Source organism: Echinops telfairi, unplaced genomic scaffold (genome assembly GCF_000313985.2).
Source record: "Echinops telfairi isolate 266 unplaced genomic scaffold, ASM31398v2 ScPeMD7_7420;HRSCAF=8458, whole genome shotgun sequence".
NCBI classification, from domain to species: domain Eukaryota; kingdom Metazoa; phylum Chordata; class Mammalia; order Afrosoricida; family Tenrecidae; genus Echinops; species Echinops telfairi.
In genome coordinates, this window is record NW_022111320.1 from 42,315,880 (window position 1) to 42,339,158 (window position 23,279).

Genomic DNA, 23,279 nt, shown 5'->3' on the forward strand with positions numbered 1-23,279 from the left:
AAGCTTTCAATCTTAAGAGGACTCCATTGTCTTACCTTGATGCCAACATGCTAGTTTTGCCTACTGGGTTCTGGAGTGTTGGGTTTCCTCCTACTGTTACCTATCTTTGATGTTACTATAAGAAGATGCATTTCCTAATTTTCATTTCCTTTTTCTTCTTGACAAATTATTTCATTTTCTGAGCCTTAGTTTTCTCATCCAAAGAGAGTAATTAAAAAAAATCAGTAAGCCTCTAGTTGCAATAATGATGGATTCTATGACAAAAATGTTGACTGATGCAGGAAGCAACAAAAGAAGATGGAAGAAACTCAGAGTCACTGAACCAAAATTGATTGACTAGATGTTCATCCATCTCAAGAGCTGTTAAAGGATCAAGAACCAGTGATACGGAAGGAAGAAGGCCAGGCTGCACTGAAGGCACTAGCAAAAAACGAGGCTCCAGGAAGTGATGGACTACCAGTAGAAATATTGCAACAAGCTGATACAGCACTGGAAGCACTCACTCTTCCATGCCAAGAAATTTGAAAGACAACTATCTGGCCAACCAATGAAGAGATCTTTGTTTTTCCCATTCCAAAGAAAAGTGACCCAACAATATGGAGATTAATGAAAAATATCGTTTGTATCACACACAAGGAAAACTTTTCTGACGATATTTCCAAAATGGTTTCAGCTATATATCAACAGGAAGGTGCCAGGAATTCAAGCCAGATTTAGAAGATGGTGTGGCACAGGGATATCATTGCTGACATTAGATGGATCTTGACTAAAGGCAGAGAATACCAGAAAGATGTTTACTTGACTTTTATTGACTGTGCATAGGAATTCAGCTATGTGGACCATAACTAACTATGGATAACATTAAGAAGAGTGAGAATTCTGAGGCAATTAATTGTGCCTCTGCAGAATTTGTCCACAGATCAAGAGGGAGTCATTTGAAATGAATAAGGAAATACTTCATAGTTAAAATCATGAAAGGTGTATGTCAGGGTTATATCCTTTCACTATACTTATTCAATCTGTATGCTCTGAAAAGCATCTAAAAATCGAATCTAATAGAGGAACATAGCACTAGGATTAGAGGAAAATTTATTAACAGCTCGTGATGTGCAGGATTACACAACCTTGCTTGCAGAACGTGAACAGATCTGGAAGCACTGGCTGATGAAAATCAAAGACGGCAAACTTCAGTATGGATTACAACTCAATGTAAAGAAAATAAATTCCTCAAAACTGAACCAGTATGAAAGACAGAAAAGATTGAGGTTGTCAGGGATTTCACCTAGCTTGGATCCACAGTCAGTTCTCATGGAAGCAGCAGACAAGGAATCGAACTACTGAAAACTTCATTGGGCAACTCGGATCAACCAGACCAATTTGAACTGTTAAAGAACAACATTATCTCTTTGAGGAATAAGATGCACCTGATCAAAGCAATGGTGGTATTTTCAGTCTCTTCATATGCAAGTGAAAATTAGACAATAAACAACTGAGACTGGAAAAGAACTGATGCATTTGTATTATGGTGTTGGGAAAGAATATTGAATATACTGTGACAGCCATTAGAACAAACACATCTGCATTGGAAGAAGTACAGCCAAGAATGCTCCTTAGAAGGATAGGGAGACTTTGTTGTTTGTTTGTTTGTTTGTTTGTTTGTTTTACTTGTTATCAGAAGAGACCAAACTCAAAAACTAAACTCACTGCTATTGAGTCGATGCTGACTCATAGGATGCTGTGAGTTTCTGAGACTGTAACTCTTTATGAGAGTCGAAAGCCCAGTCCCTGTAAAAGAATACTATGCTTGGATAAATGAAGGATTTGGGGAAAGGAGGAATACTCTTGATGAGATGGATTTCCATAGTGCCTGCACTTGATGGCTAAAACAGAACAAGAATTGTGCGAAGGCTGTGTTTTGTTCTGTTGTACAAGGAGTTGCTATGAATTGGAACTGACCTAATAGCATCTAACAACAGTAGCAATAGGATGATCATTAAAAATAATTTGTCTAAATAGGTTATAAATGATTTTTTTAGTATTTTAATGAAAGGTCATATTTTTAAAAAATAAATCATTTTAATGGGGGCTCTTACACTTAAAACAATCCATACATTAATTGTATCAAGCATATTTTTACATATGTTGCCATCATTATTTTCTAAACATTTACTTTCTATTTGAGCTCCTCTTTTTACCCCTTAACACATAAATTATAATTATAAATTAACCCCTTGATAAATTCTAATTTTTTTCTTCTTCAATCATTTTCCTCAGGATCAGTGGTGAGAGTGGCGAGATCAGGAGGGTGGAGGAAAGGTGAGGGAGAAAGGGGGAACAGATTACAAGGTCTACATATAACCTCCTCCCTGGGGGACGGACAGCGGAGAAGAGGGTGAGGGGAGACGTCAGATAGTGTAAGATATGACAAAATAATAACAATTTATAAATTATCAAGGGTTCAGGGGAGAGGGGGTGCAGGGAGGGATGGGAAAAAATGAGGAGCTGATACTAAGGGCTCAAGTAGAATGGTTATCTTTTTAAAAGTATTTCTGGGACTTTTTACTTTTCTATTGATGGGAATTTTAAACGTTTCTGGAAAAAATATATGACCTTTAAATTCTATTTTTCCACAAACTTTTCGAAGCTCTCTTATGTACATATATGAAGGTAAGTAAATATGTATAATGCAAAATCATAGAGACCTTTACTAAACAAAACACATCAAAATGTGAAGCTGCTGCTTCTGGGCATATCCAAACATTGCTGGTGACCCGTGTGCTCCAAAGTAGACCCGTTCTCCACAGGAAGCCGGTCATCAAGGCCATTTTTTCAGATGGGTGGATTTGAACTGTTAGCCCAATACTTAACCATTTGCATCACCAGGGACTCTGCTAAGTACATAGGAGGCACTTAGTACGTGTTTTATTCTGGGTCACTGTTTCTTGCTGAAAGCCGATTACATAAAAGAGAAAGACAGTCAAATATCTTCTGGCCTTTATGTTAGAACTCGTCATCAGCTTGAGATGTCATCCCTTAATTGGAGCCATGAGTACCCATGAATAAATTTAGATGATTGTGGTTTTCAGAGATGATGCTTCCATTTCACATGCCTCCCCAACACTGTAATCAAGGCACAAGGTCTTATTTAAGCTAACAGCTAATTCTCCTTCATTACTAAGTAGCACATAACTTGACCTTGAGAGCTGCTGCTGTTCTTGACAAGATGGCAGAGCGTGCCGGCACCAGCCATGCCTGAACCCGCACCATGTCTGGCGCTTAGGAATGGGAGCTGATTTTGGAAGGGGCTCCAGGTGTCATCGCCTTCTGCATGCCTCCCTTTCCGACCTGCACTGTGGTTCGGTGTTTTCAGGTTCAGGGGATTGCCTGGCCTTTCAAGATTTTTGATTCCTCTTAGGCCTTAACATCCCATGAAGTCCACGTATTTCATTCATAGGCCTCAAGTTTAAAGATAAACTTATGGCTTCAGAGATGTGCTCCTCTCATGTACTTATTTATTCATTTTGAATATGATTAAAAGCTGGAAAACTGGATAAAAGTGAATGTTGAGCAGTGTGAAATGTGAATTGTGCATGTGGCATTGTGTAGAAGTGGAAACTATATTTAAGATACTCTTGGTGATTAAAAATGGACTGAAGTCTTTGTAAAAAAATCTAAATTTCAGTGAATCCTTGATTTTAGAGTGGCTCAGAACTATTTAAACATGGAAAGAACCACAAGAGAGGATAATGTTAGATTCAAACAATACTAAATTCAACTTTTAGTCCATTGAAAATCAGGACAACCGGGTAGAAGTGGGGTGTGCACACACGCATGCCTATATGGCAGGTATGCATGTGATATCTTTAATGTATAAAGAATTTCTGCCATAGATCAATAAGAAGGTACCCTAATTAATATAGTACTTTTATAAGTTATGATAAACTGTGTACCTTTCCAAGGGCTTTCATGCAAGCTCTAATCCTCAGAATAATTATTTGAGATAGACACTATTATGATTCCGTTTTATAGATGAGGAGACTAAGGGACGGGGAAGCATCTCAGTGGCTGGCCGGTTTTATGTACACTTAATAAGCAGCAATGCTGACTATGAACTCGGGAGCATGTCCGTGATATAAAATAGGTTTTTTTTTAAAAAGCCAGGAAGTTTAAGAAAAGAATCATTTAAAATGGCCAAAAATCACAATACATTTTCGGTTGCACTCATAATAAAAATGAAAATGTAGTATTATATAGGAATATAGTGAAGAGGATAAGACATTCTCATTCATACCGTGGTGGTGAGAGTGTATTTCCTTCAGTCTGGGGCTAGAGTGTGCTTCCCTTTGTACATATTTAACCACAAGCCCCTACTAGCAGAAGGCTTGGCGTGGTTACAGAACCACAGAGCAGGGTGGAAAACAAAGTTATCATGCCCGTGCCAATGGAGAGTGTGCCATTGCCTTTGGCCACTGTTGTGAGGCCCCGCAGAGGTGACACACCTTGCCTCTTGGTCTGGCTTTGGCAGTTGACTGGGGTAGTTGGTTCCCCTCGTGGTCTTCACAGGAGGAGGAAGGTGCTGGCCAATGACAACTGCGTTTCTGCAGAAGGACGGCTGAGAGTTTTAGGGGCTTTCTTACGAGATTGCCAGGCTTTCAGCTCTGATAATGGATGTTAAATTATACATTTATTTTATTGTAGCATGGCGGAATTTGAGAGAAATTCCATAAAGTTGAAATTACTAACCTCGACTGTTGACAAATAATTCTTGATGATTCGTTTGGTGCAGGATGCAGGAAATATAAGTCTAATTTCTTTATTCAAACTCAGTAAATGGTTTGGGACAATTAATTTCCAATTGTTTCCCAGTAGAGCAGATTTACTTGTATATTAATGAGGCACAGGTGTTAGGCCCCTGGTGCCTGCGTGCCTGGGAGGCATATTTCAGTTGTTTATCTAGTCAGCCATAGGTACTGTAAGGTACTCAAGCTTGCCTTTCACAGTTGATACAGTGAGGCTTTTTAATTTTGGGGTGTTTTTTTTTTTCAAATTTGCCCACACCTGTTAAAATTTTAAAACTGATCATGTAGAAAGAAGTTGCAGAGATTTCAATAGTAAATAGCACTAAAAGTTAAAGCAAGTAGTCCTCTATTATGCTTAACGGCCTCTCCTGACATTTAAGAGCAATGAGTTCATTTACACAAATATTTCATGTGGGAAGCCAGTATCATCAACAGTGCACTTTTTTTGTTGGATGTTTTTGGAGCAGGTATGTCTTTGTCAATGGCTAAAGTAGTTACATGCTTATATTAATATTCATTTTTTTCTTGTGTATTCACCGAACTGCACTATCAACATTTTGGAGGAAATGGAATAGCCTCCATAGACATTATGAATTTTAGTAGCTGGCATAATTATAGCGATCTCCATATTCATTAAACCTACAGAAGAACCGTGTCCAAAAAGACAGCCATGCGTTCAAAAGCGGCACACAACTAAAGCTGTTGGTTTTAAAAGTTGCATTCATTAGATTTCTGTAAAATAGATTTCCTGTAACCCTCCTTCTCAAGCAGCAGAATTTTAACAAAAGGATCCCCATGGTTTGGTTTTCTTGCACATAGGAAAGAATGGGAAGAACTATTTGTAAACAACAATTACTTGGCAACAATAAGGCTGAAGGGGATTAATGGGCAGCTGAGAAGCAGCAGGTTCCGCAGTATTTGCTGGAAGGTAAGAAGAAAATATTTATTTACACTTTGTGGTTGCAATGTATCAACACATTACCTGGTACCCTGGAAGATTACCCATGCAGGGGATCACTGAATTTTCCAAGAGACTTCACTCCCAATTTTTTGGCCATCCAGTTTTATATTTCATAGGACATTTGCTAATAAGGTGGAATCACTGTAGTCCTGAATAACTACTAATGGTAAAGGAGTCATTTGAAGTGATTGCCTGTGCATCTCATTTGATGGTGTAGAAGTCAAAGCAACACCTTGGCACCACCGCCCCACCCCCAAGGCATTTAGAGAAAGCCTGGGAGCTGGGCAGGTGAAGGGTGAGGTGGTGATTAACGTTCCCTTCTTCATGTCTCAAGGGCCACCATGATCCATCCTCCCTGCATTCTTAATAGCAGGTGGTAAGGATTTCGTTATTATTATTATTATTTAACTAGAAACACGAAGTGAAGGGCAGCAAGAAGGAGAAGTGAAAGGAAATTGAATAAATAATCAGCAATTATCTTTTTAATTGCTTTGAATTATTGTCCCTTTTTTGCTCTCCTATATAATTAATTTGGGTTTAGACTCATTTGTAAAATAACTCCTATTCCAAAGATTTTAGGGTTTATCTGCAGAATTTGAACATACTGAGTGTGTGCAAGTGAAGGAATGTATGATCTATTAGACACGTTTAGGTTTAATAATTTAGATTTAATAATTAAAATACATTATTCTTCTGTTAGATGCAGGCAGTAAAGGCAGGAGACCTGCTGCTAGACTATTTGTGTACAAATATTGGGCCGCACCCCCATTCCTTGTTGTTTAACTTTTAGTATCTTGCCTTTGCTAAAAATAAACCCCGATCCAGATTTATTTTAATGTTGTATTAAAGTAAATTAAATCAAATTTGTCTTTTTAAGAATGCTTGTTATTTTCGTAAACTGATTGCCAGTTGTAAATTACATTTTCTGCTGTGAAAGGAATAGGTTCACTTCTTTGATTCTGCCCTTAGGCTGTTCTTCTCTACACTTTACTCGCTCATTTTAAGATAAACGTAAACCTGGATATGACTAATGGAACCTTGTGCTTATCAGTGTCCCCCTAAACTCTCCCATTAAGAGTAGATTGTAAAATGGGAATTTTGCTTGAACCTCAGTGCATTCTCGTCATTGGTTTTTAATATGAAATTGAGAAGAAGATTGGTTTCGCTTTGTGGTGTAGCATGGGGATCTTTCCACCTTTGGTTATTCATTTTTTAAATTGTTCCATGGTATGTTTCTTCACTGGCCACAAGTATCAATTATTGGGAAAGGCAATGGTGATATGAATGTGAAATACCATGAATATTAGTATCTTTCAATTTTCAGTGATTCTGTTTGGCCAGGTAGTTTCACATTGTCCTTTTCATGGTCCTTATGAAAGTTTCCCCCTTTTTTCTGGCAGCTTTTTCTCTGTGTTCTTCCACAAGATAAAAGTCAGTGGATCAGCAGAATCAAAGAATTAAGAGCATGGTATAGCAACGTGAAGGAAATAGTAAGTTGTATTTTAATTACTGTAATTTTTCTCTTCGATACATTTCAGAGTCCTGTGGCCCCTCACCTTTGTGTGTTTTCTTTTGTTTCCTCTACCAGCACATCACAAACCCCAGGAAGGTTGTTGGCCAGCAAGACCTGATGATCAATAATCCCCTTTCACAGGATGAAGGGGTAAAGTTCAAGAGTCTTCCGTTTTACCTCTCCTCACATCCTTTGCTCCAAGGAGCGTATTCATGAGATTGGTTATCAAAATCACCATGAAAGCATTGTGTCTGTACCCAGTATCCCCTTCCTTCCCCGCCCCCCAAAAGTGCTTCAAAGTATGCTGAGTACATAATGTGTTCTAAGAAGCTATAACCTATTTCTGTGGGATGGTATCATAGCGGGGCAGATCCAGAGGTGTTTCGGATCCAATAATGAAACAAAAGGGTAGAAGGATGCAAAGGAAACACCCTACCCTACTCAGACTGGAGAAGGTTCTCATGGCAGGATGCACTCCCAGGAAGAAGTCACCCTTTGTAGTAGTGAGTCTGTGAACAGGTTATTTGAAAAACCAGGCCTACTTCTGCTTGTATTCTAATGAAGACAAGGGGAGTTCTGTTGGTATAGTGGCTACGAGTTGGGCTGCAGTCTGCATGGTCATCAGTTTGAAACCACCAGCAGCTCCGCAGGAGAAAGACTGGTCTTTCTAGTCCTCTAAACAGTTACAGTCTGAGAACTCCAAAAGGGTTGATATGAGTCAACAATGTCTCCATGGAAGTGAATTGGGTTGTGGTTTAAAAGATGTTATATAACTTTTCCAACAGTGTGTCTCTATCATTTGCCTAGTTCCCTGAGAAGAGACCCCCCACCTGCCCGCCCATACTGTTTCATGCATAATATTAGCATTTTTTCTCTGATATATATAATTAGTATACATAGGAGCATAAGCTATTGTTTATTACTTTTAAAAAATTTACCTGAATCCACATTTTTTAAAGTGCATAAAAATATACGGGACTACAAAGCAAGATTTTCATCACTTTTGTAGAGCATTTGAGTCAGGGCAGGTTTGTTAAGACCCCTTTGTCCTGTGGTCCCTGCTGTTGTCCTCACAGACCATTTGGTTGCAGTGAAAAGCTTTATTCAGTTTATATAAATTACAGACAGAAATTAAGAAAAGACCTGTGAAGGAGCTTCACAAATTGAATAGACATTTCTCATGAACCTTTTGAAGCCTTCTCGCATAAGAATATCCAACTGGAGGTATCGCTATTGGAATAAAGTGTTTACGAGGTTAAACTAGATGTTAAAGTATCACTGTATTGGATTCCCTATCAACAACGTGCAATAATCACTCTGAGAAAGCTAAATTTAAATGTTAAATTAAAATTTTAACGTTAAGCAAAAGTGTGGGTCTTTTCCTAAAGCTGTTTGTTTTACTAACTGCAGAGTCTGTGGAACAAATTCTTCCAAGATAAGGAACTTCGATCTATGATTGAACAAGATGTCAAAAGAACGTATGTAAAATCATTTGCAAGTTACTTTTAATCATTCAAATTGGTGTTATTTCTTTTTAATTCTAACAAAATATAAAATTCATAGAAAAACCTAATAACAGCCTAAGCTGACCTAATTTTATAACACATATTATTTTTAGTATATTTTTGTGTGCCCGATTTTACAATAAATTATTAGACTATTAATCATCTTAAAATCATATTTTAATTGTTGTTAGGTTTCATTTCATCAGTTCTGACTCATGGCAACCCCATGTACAGTGGAATAAACACTGCCTGATTTTTTTCCATGTTCATGATTGTTGTTATATTTGAGCTTATTGTTCCAGCCACTCTGTTAATCCGTCGCATTGAGGGTCTTCTTTTTCCTTGAACCTTTACTGAACCAGATATGATGTCCTTCTACAGTGACTGGTCTTTCCTGGTACCCGTCCAAGGTACATGTGACAGAGTCTCCCCATCCTCGCTTCTAAAGAGCATTCTGATTGTACTTCCTCCAAAAAAGACCTGTTCACTCGTCTGTCGGTCTGTAGTACACTCAGCACTCTCTGCTGGCACAGTAATGCCGAGGCAGCTTCATTTTGGTTTTCTTCACGCATTGACAGGCTTTCTCACTTGTAAGAATTGTCCTCCAAGTATATTTTTGCTCATTAACCCCTCTGAGAGGTCTTTTCTGGCAGACTTGCCAAGTACAATATGTGTTTTGATTGCTTGATTGCTACTTCTATGGGTATGGATTGTGGAACCAAGTAAAATAAGATCCTTGATAATTCTAATCTTTTATTACTTTATCATGATGTTGCTAACTGGTCAAGTTGTAAAGGTGGTCAAGTTTCAAGTCCTGTTTCAGAAAGGAAAGTTGTATCATCTGCACATATCAGGTTACTAATGAATGTTCCTCCAAGTATATAATTCCACATCTCTCTTACCATATTCCAGCATCTCACACTATTTGCTCAGAGTACACATTTAGTAAGTCTGCTGAAGGGGTACAGCCCAACACACATCTTTCCTAATTGTAAACCACTCAGTACGCTCTTTTTGGATTTGGATGACTGCATCTTGATCTATATACAAGTTCTTCACGAATACAATGAAATGTTTAACGATTCCCTTTCTTTAAAATGTCGCTCCTAATTGGTCTTGATCCGTACAGTCTGATGCCTTTGATTAGTCAGTGAAACATCTTTCTGGTATCATCTCCTTTCAGCTGAGATCCACTTGGCACTGGCAAGGATAATCCCTAGCTCCGAGTCCAGCTGGCAGGTCGGGCTGTTTCCTGTGGCTGTATAGTGCTATAGGCTTCTATGAGTGATCTTCAGCAAACTTTTCCTTCTCTGTGTTATCAATGACTTGTTCACTAATCTCCACATTCTGTTGGCTCATCTTTCTTTGGATTGGATCTCTTCAGTGTGTTGGCCAATATTTCTGTCTGCCAAAATTTTTGGCTTAGATGAGTGAGCACTTTCTGTGTTACATCTGTTTGTTAAAACATCTTGATCTCAACTTCTGGATCCTTTGTTGGTGTCAGTGTTTTCAATGAAGCTTAGGATTCTTCTTTTAATACCATTTGCCCTTGATCATATGCTGCTTCTTACAGTGCTTGAATGACCACCGGTTCTTCTCAGTACAGTGACTGTGCGTTCCTTCCATCGTCTTTTGATGCTTCCTGCATCATTTGAAATTTTTTCATAGGGTTCTTCAAATTTGCAACTCAAGCCTTGATCTTTTTTCCTTAGTTCTTTCAGCTTGAGAAATTCTAAGCATGTTCTTTCTGTGGCTTTCTAACTCCACAACCTTTGCACATTTCATAATACTGTCTCCCTTCACTATAATACTCTACTTCCTGTTGGAACTTTATGGGTAGCTCTTGTACATCATTTCTTCAGTTCACTTTAGCTATTCTACACTCTAGAGCAGCGGTTCTCAACCTCTGGGTCACGACCCTGTTGAGGGTCGAACGACCCTTTCAGGGTCGCCTAAGACCATCGGAAAATACATATTTCCCGATGTTCTTAGGAACAGAGACACTGCTCCTCTATCCGTCTCCAGGCGGGTCCACCCACATGCACATACACCCACATACGACTACCTGGTGTGAAGACTATTACCGATGCTACACCGTGCTTGAAGACAAAATTTCATTTATTTGTAATTGGAAATAAATATTTCACAATATATAATTACATATTGTTTTGTGATTATCACTATGCTTTAATTATGTTCACTTTGTAAAATGAAAATACATCCTGCATATCAGATAAGTTACATAACAATTCATAACAGTAGCAAAATGACAGTGATGAAGTAGCAATGAAACTAATGTTATGGTTGGGGGTCGCCACAGCATGAGGAAGGTCGAGAACCCCTGCTCTAGAGCAAGATTCTCCTGTGATAGCCATTTTGATCTGTTCTTTCTTCCTTGTTATTAAACGACCTTTAGTGCTCTTCATGTAGGATGTCACTCCACAGCTCCTCGAATCTTGGACCTTTAATGGTCATTTCATCAAGTATGCTCTTGAGATGGACCCTAAATTCGGGTGGCATATACTCAAGGTCGTGTTTGGCCATCATGGATGCGTTATAATTTCATCAGTTTAGCTGGAAATTGCTTATGAACATTTATTGGTCTGATGATATTCAGCTTCTCTGGTGTCTCTTTTCACAGTACCATCAGTTTGATTTGTGGGTATTCTGTCTGGAGAGGTCCATGTGAGTAAGTCTTTGGTCTGCCAAAATTCTATCATGCAATTTCCAGTGTTGCTTTTATCACCAGTACCTTATTTTCCAACTACCCATCCTTTATCTTTGTTTCCAACTCTCATATTCCGATCATCAGTAATAAAAGCATCTTGATTGCATGTCTGATCAGTTTCAGATCAAAGAAGTTGGTAAAAAAATCTTTAATATTTTCATCATTGGCATTAGTAGTTGGTGTGTAAGTTTAAATAATACTCATGTGAAAATATGCAGTATTTTAATAAGATTTAGATATTTGAAGCATGTGCTTTTATTTTGTTATATTGTACAATCATTACATTTGTATTGCTAGGGGAAAACATTGTCTTTCACTTTGTATATTTGAATTCCTGCCTAATAAAAGTAACTTAGAAGTGATAACTATTATTTCTTACGCTCCTTATTTCTCTTGGTCTTAAAGCCATTTAGGTTTCTCTTTCCGCCTGTTGAGTGCTTCCCGTGGTAGTCAGAGTAGTTTCATGCACTGGGCTGCTAACCATAGGAAGGTCAGCAGCCCGAAACCACCAGCCACTCTGAAGCGTTCCGCTCCCACAAAGCGTGGCAGTCTCAGGCAGGCCTACCCGGTCCCATAGGGTCACTGTGAATCAGAATTGACTCGGTAGCAGTGAATCCACACATTTTAACCACTGAACTTCATCATACAGTGGAACTCTTGAGAAGCTCAAAGTCAAATAAAGCAGGCCACCAAAACAAAAAACAGTTGCAATGTAGGATCACCCGTTCTAGAATAGAAGCAGCATTTATGAGAATTCTGGTTTTAGCATAGGTTTCATCTCTCAAATCTAGTGGTTAAGCCTCTAGCGGGCGATAGGCTCAGATTTTCATTTGACTCACTTCCCAGTAAAGAGTTCACGCTTAAAAGTGCTCATTGTTGTTGACTCTTATTGCAGATGATCGATGCTGTTCAATTTTCAGCAAAAACAATCTCTGGCATCTTTCAGTCTTTAGAGGCATAAGCACACTTGGGGAAAAAAATACTGCTATCAACCTGCTAGTCTGACTTTAAACAAGATAATTTGATCTCCTAAGCTTTGTTTTTGCCATTGTTATTGAATTTGATTTGGATATGTCACTATATTTAATAGTATCTCCCCTTTCGACTAATTTTAATATTCTTTTATTCCACTAACCTTTTTCCCTCCTCAAAGGATTTTACGTTCATTTCAATTAATTGTTCCTTATCGCAAAAAATGAGATTATTATTCTTCCCATTTTTGTTATTGAGAAAACTTGATAATTTAAAGGTACATTCAGGAGCTTCCAATTTATAGCATTTCTATTTCCGAACCCAAATTGTCCAAGTTTGACATGCTTCAAAGCCTTTAAAGTCAAATGAAATTCAGTATTATTTAAAATGATGAGGAAAAAAATAAGTACAGACTAAAATGTACTTTTCATATTAGAAGCCAAAGAATTCTACTGTTTGTACTATTTTCTCTCTCTCTCTCTCTCTCTCTCTCTCTCTCTCGACACACACACACACAGTGTATATTATTTTCAGAATAATATAAGCTATTGCCAAATCTCACTTATCATTTTAACTCTGACTGTATTTAAAAGTTATCTGATTGCTTATTGGATATGCTCATCATCACCTTCAATCTTTGATCTTGTCTGTCTAGTAGTTAACATTTCAGGCAGCTCATTTATCAGTTGATTAGTTTCTCACCGCCTTAAATCTACATGATATGGTTAGACTTTCAAAGATGCAACTTTCTCATTTTTATGCTTCTTTAACTTATACTTTACATGTAGGCTGAGCCACATATATAATCTCATGTAGATATTTAATCATACTTCGAAAGTCTCCACAACTTTTTCTTTCATTGTGTCATATAAGATTTTGTGTATTCATTAATAATAATACTTAAAGAAACATTAATCTATAGTTTTAAAAAGGAGAATTTTAAGTTGTTAGCCACCACATACATCGCTACTAAAGTTTAAATTCATAAACTGAGTGCACGTTTAGAATTCAGTTCTTCGTTAACAGTAGCCATGTTCCACGGGTAATGGCGGCTGTTTTGGACAGCTCATATATAGACGAGTCCCAGCGCCTAGGAAGTGAGGGTGGACTGTGCTGTTACAGAGTGTTTCGTGTGAGGATCGTTTTGGAGAGTGTAAAATGCAGATACAGATATTTTACTTATTCTTATTGAACCTTTAGATGTAGCCTGTGGTAAATATTTGCTTTTGTTTCCTTTCTCTGTTTCTGAAAAGCCTCCATGGGTTATTTTTAAACTTTTTATTGTGAATTGGATGACTTGCAGAGAAGAGGACCAGTTTCGATGCAGCGGTTCATCCGTCGTTGGTGTCACCTCTTCCTTGCAGTCCCACAGTGTGGCGGCACCACTGATGCCACTGCCTCCCCGTTGGCGGTTTCCGTTTCCTCTGTGGTCCCTAACCCTTGAACTTTACCCTTGGGTACATTCTGTCCTTTTGCTCTAAGATGTTCATGCCTTCCTAGTGTGAACTGTCTTCCTAATGAATCCGTCTATTGTTTGGCTAAACACTGAGTGGGAGTGGAGTGGGGCAAAGATTGAGTTCAATTTCAGACTTGAAAAGTGGCCAAGAGTCAGAGTCTCGAGGGTTCCACCAGCTTCTACCCAGCCAGTAAGCCGGGACTTTTCTTTGATGTTTTCTTCCCACTCTGCCCAGGGCTTTCTCCTGTGGGCCCGTGCAGGGAAGTTGGTAATGGGAGCAGGACGGTATCTGATTCTTCTCTCTCATGGTTATGAAGAATGATGTTCACTCGGTCCGTTTGTCTAAACTGAACAATCTGTTTCCATGGGGCTTTGGTGTCCATTCCTCTTCTTTCTAGCAGGCAAGGAGAGGTCGTAGCTGCCCTCTAGGAGGCTGGCTGTGAGCTGTGAGCTTTTAATGCCCCAGTCGCTGCTGCGCACACTAGGATACCGAACAATGCCTTCGTGGACTGTGTTATGCTAATTGACTCTGGAATCCCCCAAGACTGTGGTCCCGAGCCCCTATGCCAAGCAGCTCATTTCCTCAAGGTGTTTGGTGATGTAAGTTTTCATAACTTTGCCCCCTGCCTGGGTTTTTTCGGATTTCTTTATAGTGTGTGTGTGTATGTATATATATATATATATAGTCAGATTTTAGTCTAATGCAATTACCGTGTTACATGGCAGTGTGTAAGTAGAATTTAGACCACTTTTGAAATATTTATCTAAACCAAAGATACACAAAAGGGATTTTGCAGAATTAAGTTGTTCGATATTTGTAATGGAAAGATGATCTTGCCTGTATAATTGGATTTTGGGGAGCAATACTGCCAGTACTCCAGTCCAATGTTGATTTTCACACTTTAAAAAAGTTAAGATGTCCTAAACAGTGGTATCTTTTACACCGTTTCCTTCTAGCCCATTTTTAATTTAAATAATTAAAAAAATTCCTCAGGGAAAGAAGCTCTTACAGGCAATTTCAGAGCAGAATTGATTTTGGTGTGTGTTAATGCAGACAATCTGCCCAGTGTTAAAATGTTAAAGGGAAAAAAAAAAAAAAAAAACACAAGCTGCCATATTCGTGTGATCACACCAAAATAGCAGCTTGTATTTATATTTTCAGTCTCCTTGAGGTGGACTGCAGGCACACGCACATGGGTGGATGCACTCAGTGTTGTGATTTTATTTAATGCAGACGACGTACATGCTTGTGCACGCACGACCAGCCCTCACATATGCACTTGTTCACAGCCGGGAAAGCGAAAACTACAACACAAGCCGCTCTCTGAGAGTTGTCGGCAACCTGTGTGTGTGTTTCTTAAATATTAAAGAGGGAGAAAAACAGATTTTCAGGAATACAAGAAATAATTCTTCTGTCAAATGGCCTGTAGTCCTTCCTCATTTGACAACTTTTAAGGTAAAGACACATTATTTCATTATGGTTGCAGATATGTGTATGTGTGTTGTGTGTGTGTATATATACAAGGAGACCTTCAAAAAACTTAGAATTGAAAGATTATATAATTTTTCTATGACCTTTGTGTAACCCCCTGAGAGGTATGTCCTGTATTGCTCAGGTTTTAGTGTGCATTTCTCCTATTGCTGTTTCATTCAAACTTGTCAATTCTTACTATACAGCTTTTCCAAATTTATAAATTTGGTTTCTAACTTTGTTTCAAAGAGGCAGTTGAGTGCCCACATAGGTGCACCTGCTGCAGAGCGAACAGGTGGGTGCTCTGATGGTCCCCGGCAGGAGTGGGGCAGCAGCCGTGCTTGGCGCGGCGGCACAGTTGATGTCACCTCAAGCTACGGAGCCGTCGGGGTTATGCTTTTGAGATCCTTTCCACTTTAAATAGACCAGATGTTCTTATGCTCGCTCGCTTTGTCTTCGGCACTTTTTATAGTTGTGCATTCTCATAAGGACATGAGAAGGTTAAGAAGTAAAGTTTGGTGAGCAGTAAAGTGATAGCCTCTCTTGATTTCACTTGCTACTGGAGTGCTGTAAGACAATCTTTTAAGACCTTTCACGCCAATTTGCCATGTTTACCGCATTGATATGTCAAGGGTAAATACATTGCACTGCCTTTAAAAAAAAAAATCTTCTGTGAATTGGGTGAAGGTTGACAGAGCAGATCATGAGTTTTACATTCAACAATTCACAGGCATTTCATTTCATTTCCTTCATTGCCAATCCCCACAGTGTGACATCTTTAATCCTACTTCCTCCTTGTGTTCCAGGTGGCCATTACCCCCTTCTTTCCGAACCCTTCTGAACTTGTCCTTGAAGAAATACTGCCCCTTTGGTTTTACAGGGTTGACTGTTGTGTACTGTGTATACCTCACCAGTGTGATTGCTCCCCTTCTAGACCTACCTATCTTTTGGCTAAATAGTAAGCCATGCAGTGAACCGACCTGAAAGTTACCTAAGGGCTAGAGGACATGTGGGCTTTGAACTGCTTGAAAATTTTTTTTCTTAATTGTTGAAAACGAAAATGAAAAATTCAGTCTAAATGATCAGTTGTGGCAGTCTTTCATTTAAAACATGCATATATTTGTATCTACTTACATCCCCCACCCCCACCCCACACACAGTTTTTTACCTATACGGTATGAATAGAAAGATTCAGGGGACAAGCAGTAGAGCAGAGACCTTGTTAGGAGAGCCACTGCTCTGGAATCAGAGAGGGAAAACTTCAGCATACACCCTGATGGCCACAACTAGGGACCTTCAGCCCCATAAGCCCTGGCCCACCATGCCTCCTCTGGCATTTCTGTAAAATGTCTGTTTTATCTACCAGGTTGTCCTGATGCTCGAGTTTTAGGTTTTATGTCATGTTGCCCAGTTCCTGGGCACCAAAATGAGTGTCATCCCTGTAGCTGGCACTCTTTTTGTTCACTGTATAAAAGTGGAAGGCTGAAGTTCAAAAATAATATTACTTGAGTTAGCAAATGTAAGTTGTTTGTAGCTGAAGTGAAATGGCACCTAAAAATCAGTGTATTATCATTTAAATCTATTAACCTCTATTTTATGCTCATCTTGTTTGCCTAGATGTCACACTTCTTCAATTTAACAAAAGAAACATCTATTGCGTACCTTCTGTGTGCACAATTCTCTGTGAAGCAAATGGGTTGCAAACAGAAATGAGTCGCCTGTCTCAGATCTGTCATAGAAAGAGCTAGGAACCAAATCAAGAGATGATGGGTTTGCTCTGTTTGTGTAAGTTAATGAAAGGGTTCTCAACCTTGTAAGTATTGGCCTTGGGGCCAGAGCAGTTCTTTGTTTGGCAGGGGTCGGGTGGGGCAGAGTATGTTAGGCAGCAGCCCTGACTTTCACCTGCCAAAGGCTATGTGAGACATGGTCGTTCATTTTTTTCAAGGCTGTGGGTCCGACTGAAGGATCTCTGTGGCATCATGTTAGATCTTGTCTTAGAACTTAGCCTTAGACTCTTGGTTTCATCTTTAGATTCTAAGGCCTTCTTTTCTTGACTCTGCCCTTGATTTAAGTCCCTCCAGCTTTTATCCAGCCCATAGGCACTTTCACCAAATTTGACATTTTGTTTTGGTTTTAAACAGCACTCCAAATTCAGGTAGCATAACCTGTATTAATCAACCCTGAAATGTCGTGACTTGGGGCAGTAATCATTTATTATTTCCTTGTTGCTGTTGACCTAGAATCAGAGCAGCTGAGTTGGGAGGTCTGGCTTGGGTGTCTCTCATGAGGAGGTTGCAGTTAGGTGTGGCCTGGACTCTGCCTGCTGTCCTCTGGACACGTTAGTAGGGCTTCACTGTCCCCTCTCCACAGAGACCTCTTCACAGGCGGCTTAAGTGTCGGCCTCCAGTGGTCGCTTCTGGCATGACGAGTGATCCAAGAGAGAAAGGGCGCTAGAGAGAAGCTGTGCTGTTTTTATGTCATGACCTCGAGGGAGGTGTGCTAAGTAATTTGCAGACATATTTTTTAAACCACCGCAGTCTAAATGCTGCTTCCCAGGTCTCCCCGTGATCCTGTCCAGCTGGTTTGTGTAGGACCTGGCTGAGGACGTTTTGTGATCACGCTGCACACCTGATCTCATTCTGTTGGCTATCACGCTTCAGATGACCACAACTAGATAAAAAAGAACAAGGGGAAATTAACTCGAACTGTGTGCCCAGAAAGAAGGGAACACAGGGTTGGGTGAGCAAGAGCAAATAGGGAAATCATCATCCAGAATTGTGCACAGGAAAAGAAAAGGGTTTTCGGTCGGCCTATTTTCATTCTGTATCAAATTATTCCTCTCCATGGTATTTGGCTTAATTTTCAGTTTTCCTTTAATAAAACAATAAACCACAGTAAGGTGTTATAGTTATTTTGGTGTTTAATAGTATTCTAGGGAGTTTTCATCAGCTCATTTTAAATTTTGGATGAGTGCTTGTTTTGATTTTCCGTTTTTGAAGTATGGGCATAGCATCCGTTATTGTTCCTTCACGTCCGCTCTGCTTCTGTGTCCTGCCACATGATTATAAACCCGCACCAAGGGCTTTCGTTTTCTCCCTTGAGGCACCTTATTGAATACTTGCATCTTCAGTAATTCATCCGGGCCCAATGCTTTGTCTGTTTTAATACTTCTAATTACCTAATTATGTACTAAATGCAGTGACAAAGCCCTTTATCATTTCTTTTTTTTTTTTTCCTTAACCCTTTTCTGGCTTAGGAAATATTCCTTCTGTCTCTTTGTTGTCTGAAAAACTGTTCATTCCACACAGCCCGGGTATTTTCCAGGCCTGCCTTTATTGTCTGTCTGCCCTGTTGCACGTCATTCCATTGACTCCCATTAGCAACCTGGGGCCTTGGTTGTTGGTGTTTTAAAGGCAGTCTTTAATTCCCTTTCATTCCCCTCCATCCAATTCATTTCCATACATGACACTAATGGGAGAAGGTAGCCAAAATGCAGACAGAATCATTGTATTGTCAGAAACTAGTTTTGTTTGTTTGTTTGTTTGTGTTTTGACAGAATGAGTAGTTATTCTGTTCATGATAGATCTTGGTGTAATGAAATGTCCACCTCAAGTACCTATGAATCAAATGTAATAGAAATCAGGAATTTTTTTTTTCAGTTACAGTGAACTTTTTCTCAGGATAACCAACTCATTAAAGGAGGGAAGTTTTTCCTATACACAAGCAAGAAAAGGAATGGTAAAATGAGAGTATTACCATTTTATGACATCGAATGAATTAATAAAGGGGCCCTGTTGGCGATAGTTCTCGGAAACTCACACAGGCAGTTCTACCCTGCCTTATTGGGTCAGTCTGAGTCAGAATTGACTCGTTGGCAGTGAGTGAATTGGCAGTAGTTAAAGCACTCGGCTGCTAACCCAGAAGTCCACAGTTCGAGCCCATCAGCCACTTGGTGGAGGGAAGGTGTGGCAGTGGGCTTGCACCAAGAACACGCTTTTGGGAAGCCTGTGGACCAGTTTGAATCCGACCTATAGCGTTGCTGTGACTCAGACGGCAATGGGTTTGGGTTGGGGCTTAATGAAATGATAGGTCCAAGGCAATGGTCATCAGTGGTGGGTGGGTTCACAAGGATACATGCAAGCGACAAACATTCGGTGCCTCCCAAAGGAAGTGCGCCCCACCAACTATTTTGGTTATTACTACATTGCAAACACCTCAAAGCCTACACCAACAGAGCTGAGGTTAGTGATGAATCTGCACTGGGACAGCTCTCTTCCAAGTGGTATCGGATAGAGCAGTTGAAGACTGGACACTGAACCATCTAAAAGCTTGCTTGCCTGTCGATAGTGATCTGTCATCCCAACCCTCTGGGCAATGGGAGGAATGGCCACCCATGGCCTTCCCATGGAGCCGCTTGGTTTCCTCACAGCTTGGTCAGCTTCCACCAATATGTGTCCAGAGAGACAGCATCACTTGTGCCACATTTTATTCATGAGAAACTAGTCCTTAAGTTCAGTAAACAAATTAGAGGTTTGAGCCCACACAAGGCACCTGTGAAGGAAGCCCTGTCAGTGTACTTCCCAAACTCAGCCACTGAAACACCTTATGGATCACCTGGCTGCTCCCACACACAGGGGTCGCCACAAGCCTGAGTTGATTTGATGGCAGTTGGCTGGTTATCTTTTGGAAGTACATAACCTATTTTTATTAATGTCGATATATCTGGTATTGGCCTCAAAATGGAGCAAGTGAGTAGGAGAGTATATATAAAACAAGAACAGGTAACTATGAAGCTGTGTGATAGATATATTCAGGTTCACTGTTATTTATAAATATTTGAATTTCCCATAAGTTTTACATTTTTAAATGAAAACTATATTTTCTACTTTTATCTCAAGACACAAAATATAACATCCATCAAACTTCTTTGATACTGTTTTATACTATGTTGTTTCGCACTGTGTAAAATCGTCAAAAATCTAAGTACCAAATATTTTGAGAACTGCTCTATGTTAAATATGAGCTAATAAAGTCAGAACTGAGATATCGGGGTTTTTCCTCCATCGGTTAAGAATTGTAGACTATTTTAGACGAACTTTCATTAAGGAATACTTTAATATTATGCTCTCTTTGCTATTCATTTGTTTTCAGAGTCTCACTGCTAACTATTTCCCACCCAGTTTTATTTTCTAATTGAAAAATTAACTTCTTTTGAAGTTTTATTTTCTGATAACAAAATTTGTCTTCAGTCCATATGTAGTGTGATGATCCCTCTCCTCCCACCAGTGTACTGTCCTATCAGATGTTTTGCATGAATGAGTTATGCATGTCTACAGTTTTCATTCTTTTTTCCCTGCCTGTTTAGTTTTGGAGTTTGTGGTTGGGGTGGGGGGGGGGGGGTTGGGGGGGGGGGTTGTTAGTGATTGTAGAGTTAATATTGACTTTCCAAACCTTTAAAATGGTTGAATCTGTTTTGCATCTGTGTTCAGCGATTTTTGTTATTGTTTTTAGGGAAGATTTTCCTTTCCAGTGGTATTTGGGTTAGACTGATGGTTAGATTACTTTTCCTGACCTGGATTAAGACTAGTTGGCAGGTTGTTTTTAAAAAATCTTTCAAAGCCTGATGAACAGCAAGGAAGCTATGCTGAAATGTAAACACAATCAAGAGTAGATTACTACTGTTCCTAGAAATACCACTCACCATACTTTAATCACTTTTCATCCCTGATTCTATAGGTATAAGACAAAGGCCAGCAGTTGGAACCCACCAACTGCTCCAAGGGAGAAAGAGGAGGCCTTCATCTCCCCTACACATTGACAGCCTCAGAAACCCTCCAGAGCAATCCCACCCTGTCTTGCTAGGGTGTCTGTTAGTCAGAAATGGCTTGAGGGCAGTTGGCTTTTGTTTGTTTTTAAATGGATATAATGTGCTCTGCGTTGAAATCTGATAACATGGCAATCAAGTATTCTAGGAAATTTATTGTTCAGGTAGATTCATCAACCTTACAACCTAGATTCTTCATTGCACCTCCATATCATGAAACTGCACTTCCATGAGTGTCATGCTCACTGCTGCCCTTCTGTGCAGAAGGGGCTGTTGCTAAATGTCCAGTGCACTTGATGCACAAGCACCACTCCTCGGGCGTGGAGATATATATATGTATGTTGGAATGGCACTGAGCACAGCTCATTGGGTAAACCAAGAAGAAAGGCCCGCAATTTACTTTCAAAAAAGAGCCACTAAAAATCACATGGATTACATAGACTGGCCAATATGAGAATAAGGCAAGGCTTCTCAGCATTTCCCTCCCTGTTACCTGAGCCGGGAGTTACTCGGTGGCACACAGCAGCACCAGCGTCTGAGATACCTCGCCGACACGCGTGTGCTCAGAGAGCAGTGTGGAATGTGCTGCTGCTCCCCTACCTACGCAGATGCATTGGGACTGTCATGAATCTCTCTGTGCTTCCGTGTCCTGAACCTTTCAGTCTTCAAACACTCTTTCCACTGACATCTCTGAACTTCACTTGCTTTCCCACCTTCTAACATGGCAGAAACCACTACTTCGGTTTTAAAATGTCCCTGTATCTCTCTACCTTACTTAGCGATGCTATGGATTCTTCATCAGAATTTAGAGGGCAAATTGTCCTTTTCTAAAAAGGAGGGTATCGTGAAACTTCACAAATTGGCACTCGAGCATTGTGGAGTAGACACATAGACCGGGTGCTGATGTTGCAGCTATGTTACACTTTCCTAATACACATTTTCAGTTGATTGGGTATTTGCTAAAAGTGGATAATCTAAATTATCTACCTGCAATTTAATTCCTGTAGATCTCTGGTTTTTAATTTTACAAATGGTTGGTGCGCATGTAAATGAAACCAGGAATTGGTATGTAATATAATTTACATTTGCAGTAGTTAAATATTAAACTCATACTCTATGGTTCATAGGTATTTGTTGGCAAACTGAATGCAGCCATATTTAGTCCTTTCTCTCATGGGCCATTCAGATTTCAACAACTACACAGAATTTGGCTGGGCCAGTGTCCATAGAATATTCTAACGAGCAATTAAGAAAAACCTAAAACCGAATGCTGGGAACTTCATTCTGACTCTTTGCCACCCTATGAAACCAGAAAGATACATCTTGGCCTGAGACGTAAAGACAGAGCTTCATGTGAATCATATGTATGAAGAAATAGGGGAGAATTTTCACCTCAAAGTTAATAATTCTATTCATAACTTAATGACTATGTTTTCCTGAGAATTCTCTCTGTAGTAATTTGTTTTGATTAATTACATATCACTAATTTGGAATATTTGGCTTTCTTATGACTTTAGCAACATTATTTGTTCCAAATAAATCATTTTAAAAGTTTCTGTGTTAAAAAAAAAAAAGTTTCTGTGTTTCCTCTCCAATGCATTTGGCATTGTTCTGGAAATTCTTTCATGCCTGTATCATGTTTGCTCTGAGTCTCCCTCCAGATAAGTGTTTCTCTTGTTTAGGAGCTTATGCCACCCCTGCGGTCACTTGCATGGTTGGGTAGGGAGGTGGTCCCATTGAGAGGTTTACAGAGATATGAAATGAAGTTTCTCAGACCTTTGGTTTATTATTGGACACCCCCTCCCGTCACCCCCACCCCCCACACACATGTGCCAAAAATTAAAACCTACTTGCAGCTACAGAAAAGATCACAGAAGTAAATCTAGGAACACTAGGTTCACCAAAAGCACTTTCAAACAAAATGTCAAAGAACAGAGGAAGATAAAAGAGTTACTAAACTTTTAAAACTAGGACCAGAAAAGGGATGCTCCATCAGTCCCTAGCAAAGTTCACCCAGAAATCTGTCCTGAAATGGAGAAAGTTTTGTCTC

General features: G+C 39.5%; 1 protein-coding gene across 3 annotated transcripts in view; it reads left to right on the forward strand.

The window, feature by feature from the left end:
• Positions 1 to 23,279, forward strand: part of TBC1D5 (TBC1 domain family member 5) — a 570,856-nt gene that overhangs the window by 317,117 nt on the left and 230,460 nt on the right. For all 3 annotated transcript variants that reach the window (XM_045297525.1, XM_045297524.1, XM_045297526.1), the window contains 4 exons: positions 5,619 to 5,727; positions 7,161 to 7,250; positions 7,349 to 7,423; positions 8,684 to 8,751. In XM_045297525.1, the coding sequence (XP_045153460.1) occupies positions 5,619 to 5,727; positions 7,161 to 7,250; positions 7,349 to 7,423; positions 8,684 to 8,751 (342 nt within the window). The remainder of the gene's footprint in view (positions 1 to 5,618; positions 5,728 to 7,160; positions 7,251 to 7,348; positions 7,424 to 8,683; positions 8,752 to 23,279) is intronic.